At 48.4% G+C, this 8,813-nt stretch overlaps 1 protein-coding gene across 1 annotated transcript; it reads left to right on the top strand.

The window, feature by feature from the left end:
• Positions 1–3,501: 3,501 nt before the first annotated feature.
• Cbln4 (cerebellin 4 precursor) lies at positions 3,502–8,448 on the top strand. Its single transcript, XM_038331741.1, has 3 exons — positions 3,502–3,792; positions 6,739–6,855; positions 8,251–8,448. The coding sequence occupies exons 1-3, from the start codon at positions 3,502–3,504 to the stop codon at positions 8,446–8,448; spliced, it is 606 nt and encodes a 201-aa protein (XP_038187669.1).
• The last annotated feature ends 365 nt before the right edge of the window (positions 8,449–8,813 follow it).

Genomic DNA, 8,813 nt, shown 5'->3' on the forward strand with positions numbered 1-8,813 from the left:
CCTCACTGGGACTCCTCTTGGGCATCCTGCTGTTGCCCTGTGCTGTGGAGATCCCACAGCTTTGGGTCTGCAGGGGTTCTGACCTGGCTGCTATAGCTCCCCAGAGCTGTCTCAGCCATGCAGTCTAGTACCAGACAAAGGAAGTCTGGAGGTCTCGTCTCAGCTATCTGTTTCAGGCCCGATATCCAATGGACTTCTGATATCAAATGGATTGTCACCCCTAGAACCATATGACTTACTGGCTCACACTGCCATGTGACTCTCTTAGCAGGCAACCACAGGAAATGCCCTATTCGACACCTACAGGCCACCTGGAATAGTAGGAGTTCTTTTAATATGGAACCAAGACTGAAGATTTAGGATTTGAATTCACATTTCACCAAAGGAGCCTCACTCCAATTAGCTTGTGCTGTAGGATGCATGACCCATACCTGACATTCTACTTAGAAGGGTTCAGTCACTGTTCCTTTAGCCATTGGGTCCCTAATGCGGTCACCCTGTTGGATTTGGGGGCCTACAAGATTACTGTCATTGACAGAAGGAAGACATTGGTTTAAATATGAGCTCTTTTAGAAAGGAAATTCTAAGAGAAGAACAAAACACAGAGAGAATATGTTGGGGCTTGTGGGGAAGAGAAATACTGAATAGTTACCAATTCTGTCAATAGAGTTCTTTCCCAAACTTCTCCCAGCCTGGAACTGAAAAAAAAAAGACCCAAACAAAACAAACAAACAAACAACAACAACAACAAAAAGCAAGGCTTAGCTGCTCCATCTCCAGCTTGGGTGGGAAGGCAGTCTTTCTCCTACAGGAGAAAAGTGGAATCAAATCTCATCAATATCTGGTCTCAAAAAGGAGCTCTGGCGCTGGGGAGATGCTTCAGTCGGTAAAAGCTCCAACATGAGGACCTGCTAGATTCCCAGAGCCTAAATGCAAAGCCAAGCATGGCCGAGCAGGCTTATGATACCAGTGCTGGAGGAGGGGGCGACAGGAGGGTCACTGGGGCTTGCTGGCTGACCCTGTCTTCTCAAGGTTGAGCAGGAAGGTGAGAGAGATAAAGTGAACTCATTCTCCAGCTTCACACACACTCTCTCTCTCTCTCTCTCTCTCTCTCTCTCTCTCTCTCTCTCTCTCTCTCTCTCTCTCTCTCTCTCTCTCTCCACAGAGGCACTGCAGCTGCTGGTGATGGTGCTTAAATAAGTCTGAAAGGGTCAGGTGGGAAGCTGTGGGAAGTTTAAGGTGGCCCTCCCTTAAAGGGCCTGCTAGCTCTCTTGTTCCTTTACAGCTTAGATGAAGGGCAGCCAACATTGTTACAGATAGCATCTCTCTAGGGCACCTACCACTCAGTGGTGGCACTGCCTACCCTCCTCAACTATGGTTCCAGGCACACATCTTTATTTGTGTCCTTATAGGGAGACAGGGCTAAGGATCAACCATGGTGTGTGTGTCGGGGGTGGGGGGTGGGAGGTGGAGGAGTGGGGGGGTGGGAGCATCTTGTATTTAACACTTGGAATTTCAGCGTGGGTTTACTGTGCAAGTTCCCCTGGAGAACTTTAGGAGGAGACCAGGTTAAAGATGAAAGTCTGGATTCTGCTGGGAAGGAGTTTAAACGCCATTCCAAGAATGATCACCGCCAGCTGGGAAGCTTGCTCTGTCCCGAGGACACGGCTCAACCTCTAAACAATAAGCAATCAGTATATACTAATCAGCAGGTCCTAGTGGCTACACCTTCCAAGGGGATGTTGTTTTGATTGGAGAGGTTGGTGCTGCAAGGGCTCTCCTGCAGCCAGAAGTCAAGAAGGAATTTTGGAGTGTCCTGACCTCAAAGAATACAGAACCAGAAAACCAGGGCCATTCCTTAGTGGAGTGTGTCATCAGGGTCTGTGTCTTGACTAAGTTCCTGCAGTCAACTCCAGAGCCAAGCCCCGCTTCCCGCTTCCCTTTGGTGGCTGCGGAAGAGGAAAATAAGTTGACAATAAGAGGCCAAAATGGCAGTGGAGTGCACGGGCAGAGGGGCAGTACTCCCAGGTGCTGTATTTTAACTGTTACATTTAAGAGGACCCCGTTCACTGAGACTTTTTCTGGCCTTGCTTGAGGTGAGTGCACTGTGTGAGTGCAAAGGCGCGTCCTTGCTGCTTCCGAGGCTCAACCTTCTGAGCGGAAGAAAGGAATCAGGCGCCTCCTCCGCACCCCTCCTCTCCCAGGGAACTGGGCTGCCCCAAGGCTTTCCTGAGCTCCCCAGGCGGGAGACTAGCTCCGGACCAGGCGCAGTCGAGGACGCCGGTGGATCCGCTTTAGAGTCCAGGCAGCAAGCCCCGCAGAACCGACACGGCCCTTCCAGAAATCTCTGCATCTGTGTGGGCAGCGCCGGCCGCGTTCGGCTCAGAGTCTTACTCTGGGGAGGTCGAGGGGCCCCCGCAAGCCCCTCCGCGGGTACAGGTGAAGGAGGTGGCGAGCAGCCACAGATCCCTGGAAAGTGCGGGCCCGCGGGTTTCCTCCTTTGCCCATACCCCACGCGTTTTCAGGGCGCCGAGTGGCCTCGGACCTTGGCAGCCGGCAGTGCGGTGCGCCCGGCTCAGTTCGGGTGCGTTCAACGTCATACAGGCGCTGCTCTGCTGGGGTCACAGGACACTGTTTTTGCTTTCCGGGGACCCACGGGCTGAGAGAGGGAGCCAAAGCCATCTGCACGCTGCGCTCCTATAAATAGCGCTCGGGTGCCCTCTCGGCGCTGTCCCTCCCAGCGGCTGCGCTGCGCGCCAAGACACAAAGTTGTACGCAGGGACACGGGAACCCAGGGCAGTAGGCGCCCTGCACCTTAGAACTGAGCCGGAAATATCGTGCTTTCAGCGGGGGACTCAGTTGAGCCGCCTACCTGCGTTGTAGTGAATCCGGGCTTTGGGGAAATTTTTGACCAAGCGCAAGTGGGAGTCGCTAGCATTCTGGCCATGAACACAACCTGGCGTTCTTCTCATTCCCGGAAACACCTCCTGCCTCTGTAATTTTTCCTGCGCCAGCCAGAGTACCTCGGACAGGACCGTCACCCACACCGCTTGGCACCCGCCACCCTGGCGTTTCCTCGCTGAGTCTCCTGTCTTCAGCTCTGTGCTTCACCGGGAAGTACTTGGGTTTGGGGTGAGAATTTATTTTGTTCTTTTGAGGTGTGATCGAGAGGGTCTGGAGACTTTTTAAATGTCAATGTACAAGAGTGACTTCAGGGGCCCCAGGCAAAACTGATTTTGGGGCGGAGGAGGTTAGGGTAGGGAGTTCTGCATGAGCTGCTTAAAGGACAAAGGTAACAGAACCAACCAGACAGCTCCAAGGGAGACTTCAGCCCAGAGAATTGGTGGAAGTGCGCGCGCCGCCGCCGCCGCCGCCGCCGCCGCCTTTCCTGCAGCGCTGTCGATCTAGCCACTGGCATCTTCCCGAGCTCCGGGATCCCGGGGTAGCAGGCGCCGCCCCGGAGCAGAAGAGCCAGGCTGCGGCTTGCGCACGCGGCACACCATGGGCTCCGCGCGCCGGGCGCTGTCCGTGGTACCGGCTGTTCTGCTGGTTCTCGCGCTGCCTGGGCTGCCTGTCTGGGCACAGAATGACACCGAACCTATCGTGCTGGAGGGCAAGTGTCTGGTGGTGTGCGACTCGAACCCAGCCACAGACTCCAAGGGATCATCATCTTCTCCGTTGGGGATATCGGTCCGAGCAGCAAACTCCAAGGTGGCCTTTTCGGCGGTTCGGAGCACCAACCATGAGCCATCCGAGATGAGCAACAAGACACGCATCATTTACTTTGATCAGGTCAGACCCCCGAGGGATGCAGGGTGCCCAGCGGGTGGGTTGTCTCTGAGTACGAGAGCTGCCTGCCCAGATTAAGCTAGTATGATTAGGATGTGGCGAGATCATTTAAGCAGCTACCTCCCTGAAGGTATCAATCAGAAACTTGAACTGCCTCTTTTCTCCAACAACCGCAGCCCCCATACCCCCTTGGTGTCTGGAGAAGGCCTGCACGGTGGGGTGGCTTGGGAGCGCCAAGGCAGGCACCTGGAGATCAAAACAAGTTTAGCAGCAACAGGTCATGGGGGCTGAAGGGAATACAGTCCCTGGATGCTGAGATCTATCGGTAGAGAACTTGGCCCTCGAGCTCAGACTTAGCAGCAGGTGCCCTGGAGGTGTTCCTGAGGGGCCCTAGAAGAGAGCCCATAAATGTTTGAGTTATGTTTCCAGGTGGGAAATTCATCTCTCCGAGGAGCTCTGGGACTCCAGAAGGTGCAGAGACCCTGCCAGGTGGACGCAGAGGATTGAGGGTGGGGTTCTCAGGGCTAGAAGCTATGCAGGGTCCAGGGTGCTGGATCAACACTACCCTGCCTGGTGTAGACCAAAAGCCCTTCTCACCACCACTTGACTTAGAAAAGTTGCCCGGGCAGGAAGAAAGGGGATTGAGCAATTGTGCAGAGCTTAGGTGGGTAAGCGCTGAGGAGCTGGGTTCCCCTTCCTGGGCTTGGTTTGGTTCCTTCAGGGCATTGCAAGGTGCCGAGGAGGCACAGATTTTGAGGTTGCAGTGAGGGGATGGGGCTGAACTGATGGAAGCCGAAGGTTCTGTTGAGCGGCTCAGTGCTCCGTGGACTGGAGTGATGAGCAACCGCGGGGTATCAGTTTAGCCAAGCCCCCTAGGACAGAAGCCCAACTCCAGCATGTTGTGCCCAACCCCAACAGTACCTGGAGACTGTCTAATTCCGAAGTCACAGTTCACAGCTGAATGCAGAGCCCCGTGGGCAGGTCAAAGTGGGGCTGCGGGATGTGCCAGAACAGACTGGTTTTGTGCTCCTTAGTTCTAAGTGATACATTTGCCAGCCGGTCAGGGACAGAGATGTCTCCCTAGAGGTTTAGTATGGGATAGCTATAGATTTTTTTAAAAAATGAATTGAGTAGTCCTTTTGGAGATTTTGGTGCAGTATTTAGCAAAGTGATGGGAAGGGAGCGTGACACCACCCATGGTTGCTGTTTTAGTGCCCTATCTAAATGTTGGAACCCTGTGGACATTGTGCTATGGTGCTTTGGGACATTCTTTTCAATGACCTTCCCATCAATTAGACGAGGAAAGGGATATTCCTTTTGTTCAGGGAGCCATGCATCTTAGAGACAACAAGACACGTTCAGTTATAAATCTTGATGTGCTTGGATGCTTCAATTACCCCGTGGAGTCCGCATCGGGCTTTGCGTTTACTAACCAGCACTAATCAGACGCCTCTGTTTTGTTAATGAAGGATGACTCTTGTATCTGAATCAGGACATTGGCTAAGTGCCTTACTTTATTTTCAAGGTGCTGGGAAAAGATGTTTTTGTCAATGTTTTGTCAGAGAATCTTACACAGCTGGTGTCTGATCTCAGGCCAGAGTACAGAGAGCACCGGTGCTTCCTGGGAAGAGGCTTGGATCTCAGTCCAATCGCGCACACACACAATGGTATCTCAAGCAGCGCTGAGGCTGGTGCATTTACCTAAACGTTCTAAGCGCTCTGACGTTCTGGTGTGCTGTGGAGAGGCAGCAGTGCACTTTGAGGAAGAATGCAGGAAGTGTGCGTGTATTCATTTCAGCAAGAAGGTGATGGTTAACACAGTTATCAACAGACCAGTTCTGGCAAACAGAAAATATGTGTTTAGAGACACATCTGACTTTTATGGATTTACTCCTTGGCGAAACATGAAAGAAAGCCTTCTTATCTATCTTCTGATCTCCCAGGAAGGGACTTACCTCTGAGACACTGAAATTTAGCTGAGGACTCACTGAAATTCAGAGTTAATGTCTTAACCAGGCATTACAAGGTGTGTTGTGGCTTTCTTAGAAACAGTGCTTAACTTCACTTCTCACTTTTGACAATCCTTGGACACCAAATGGATTTTAGGTGACTGATAGGATCAAACAGGACACTGAAGAACACAGAAAGGCCACTCAGTTTACTGTCTGCTGCATCCATGCCCGTCTCTTGGCATCTAGCCAGGGCTGACTCATCGCCAATGTATTATGTTAAGGCTTAGATGGTACATAAACCAAACAAATGGCCATGGACCCGAGGAGGGCCCTGGCAGAGGCTGGGAAAAGGACCTGGCTTTCCCATCTCTGTTATACCAACTGTTGGTGTCAATGATGACACCTCATGGTGGAGGGGGTCTGCCTCTGTGAGGCGTCCAGGGATGACTGCAGAGAGCCCACAGATGTCCATTGGCTGGCTGGGTAACGTCACTTCTGGACATTGGGAAGGCTTATAGACTGTGGAGATGTAACTGCGTGGCAGATGCCTTCCATCTGATTCTCTGTGTAAAGCTAACACAAACCTTCGTACGTTACTTTGATGACCCGAGAGACATCTGGCCTGGAAATTGAGGCATAAATACAACACCATTGCTTCGTTTTTATTTTTGCCTGTAATATTTATAAGGTAGAAGAACCTTTCATTATGCACATCCGTTTTCCAAGTGGCTTAAGAGGAAAGAAATAGGATTAGTTGTTTTATTCTGTATTATTTCTGAAGTTAGTAATTGAAAAAAGAAGAAATGAAGGGAAGAAGAAAAGAGAGAAGGAAGATATAAAGGAAAGAAGAGGGAAGGAGGAGGAAGAGGAAGGGGAGGAAGAAGGGGAGGAAAAAGGAGAGGAGAAAGAGGGGGAAGGAAGAGGGAGAGAAGGAAGAAGGAATTTACTCAGTCAAAAACTATAATAATTTATCTTTATTTGTTGTTTTTATCTGTAGATCCTGGTTAATGTGGGCAATTTTTTCACACTGGAGTCTGTTTTTGTGGCACCTAGGAAAGGAATCTACAGCTTCACTTTTCACGTAATTAAAGTGTACCAGAGCCAAACGATCCAGGTATGTGCATCGACCTGTGTGCTCTCTGCTGCTGAAGTTGAGTCTTCATTCAGACATATGCTTGCATAGTAAAGATAGTTTTCCATCCTTTTAATGTACTTCTAAAGATTTAATTTGCATGTTTTTCCCATAACATCCATTTGAGTATGTGATAAGACACCTAGAAAAAGAAGCAAATGAGGTATTACTCCGATTACAATGTAAAACAAAACAAGCAAACAAAAAACTCCAAACAAAACAAAATAAAATACAGCTTGGCAAAACCTTGACACCAATCTCTGCAGAAGATCTTGATTTTATCTCATTCCCGAACAAAAGTTATGCAAACTTATAAGGAAAATAATCTTATAAAACTTTACCAATGGACATTAAATAAGCAAAAACAAACTTACAATCATTTGAAAATTATGAGATGCAATTAGCCATGCAATTAGCAACCAGGGAACAGCCATTGATGAATCTTTTGAGAAAGGATGTGCAGAGTACATCATGCTATGGTTTATTTTTGATACCTCCATCCCAGGAGCTTCTTCTCAGTTGCAGTTGCATGGTTAGTCATGTGTCTAGTCTGGTGCTTGCTCACATGAGCTTGGTTTTACACTAGAGCAGACATAGAGATATTATAGCATTAAAATATGTCAATAATAATATATAATAAATCAACAATATAGAGCATACATAATAAACAATACAATAAGCAATACAGTGCATACATAATAAACAATATAATAACAATATAATAAGCAATACATTACATGTCTATGGAATTCTAAGATATGTTATATTGAATGTTTAGCATTTATATTACATTTCATGTCTCTATGATTAATAGATGGCATGGTTGCCTGTCACTTTTTTATAACCTAGTGACTCAATAAATTGACCAGCCTTAGATTGAATCTTTTCCAGATTAATTCTAACCTAGGAAAAAGAGTATATACAGATCACATCTGCTTCCCTGGAAACTCTGATGTTTTAAATGACTTCTGTTGCTCCTCAAATTTCAGAAAAGGAGACACCTACTCTGACACTGGAAGTAGCTGGCTGTGTCTGATTTTATTCCCTAAAGAGTTGATGTTGAGTATGTGGGGCCAGTAGAGTAGTTAGCTTTGTTTACACGCCAAAGGAAAGCTGGTTTTCACATGATCAGGTGGCTCTCTGGATGGCATTGTTTTGGTAGGGTAGTTAAGGAGATTTCTATAGGAACAAGCACATACATTAAATATACTCACAATATCCATACTTTAAATCTGACCCTCATTTGTCCAGTTTGAAGGGAAGGAGGCTATTTCCCTGAAAGCAAATGCTTGACCAGCTCAGCTGTCTTGGACTATTTCCTAGCACATGTTTTGATTTTTAAAGGGAGCTTTTCATTGGTCATCTATTTCCTTTCAGGTTAACTTGATGTTGAATGGGAAACCAGTCATATCTGCTTTTGCTGGGGATAAAGACGTGACTCGGGAAGCCGCCACTAACGGAGTACTACTGTACCTGGACAAAGAAGATAAGGTTTACCTAAAACTGGAGAAAGGTAACTTACTTGGCGGCTGGCAGTATTCCACGTTTTCTGGCTTTCTGGTGTTCCCTCTATAGAACTTGACTACTCCGTGACGCCCGTGAGTGAGGGCGCCCACCCCTGGGTCACCAGATGGCCCCATCTCACCCTTGGATTGATGTCCTTTTTGTTTTGTTCATGAGTGACTATGGATTCTCTGTAAAGGATTCTAGACCCGTCTGGAGAAACATAAATTTCACAGGTTCTCTTCCTGTGTGTGCCAGTTTCCTATGTGTCCGTCAGGGCTCCAAAGCCGGAAATCCCTAAATCTGCTTACAGGCTAACGGTCAGAAGTTGTCTCAAGGTTCCTTCCATTTAGTTTCCTGCTGCTACTGCATTGGGGTTTTCAGTTCTTTGTTTTTGAAACGCCGGCAAGCTTGTCTGAAAGTTAGAAACCCTTGGA

This window comes from Arvicola amphibius, chromosome 5 (genome assembly GCF_903992535.2).
Source record: "Arvicola amphibius chromosome 5, mArvAmp1.2, whole genome shotgun sequence".
In the NCBI taxonomy this organism is placed as follows: domain Eukaryota; kingdom Metazoa; phylum Chordata; class Mammalia; order Rodentia; family Cricetidae; genus Arvicola; species Arvicola amphibius.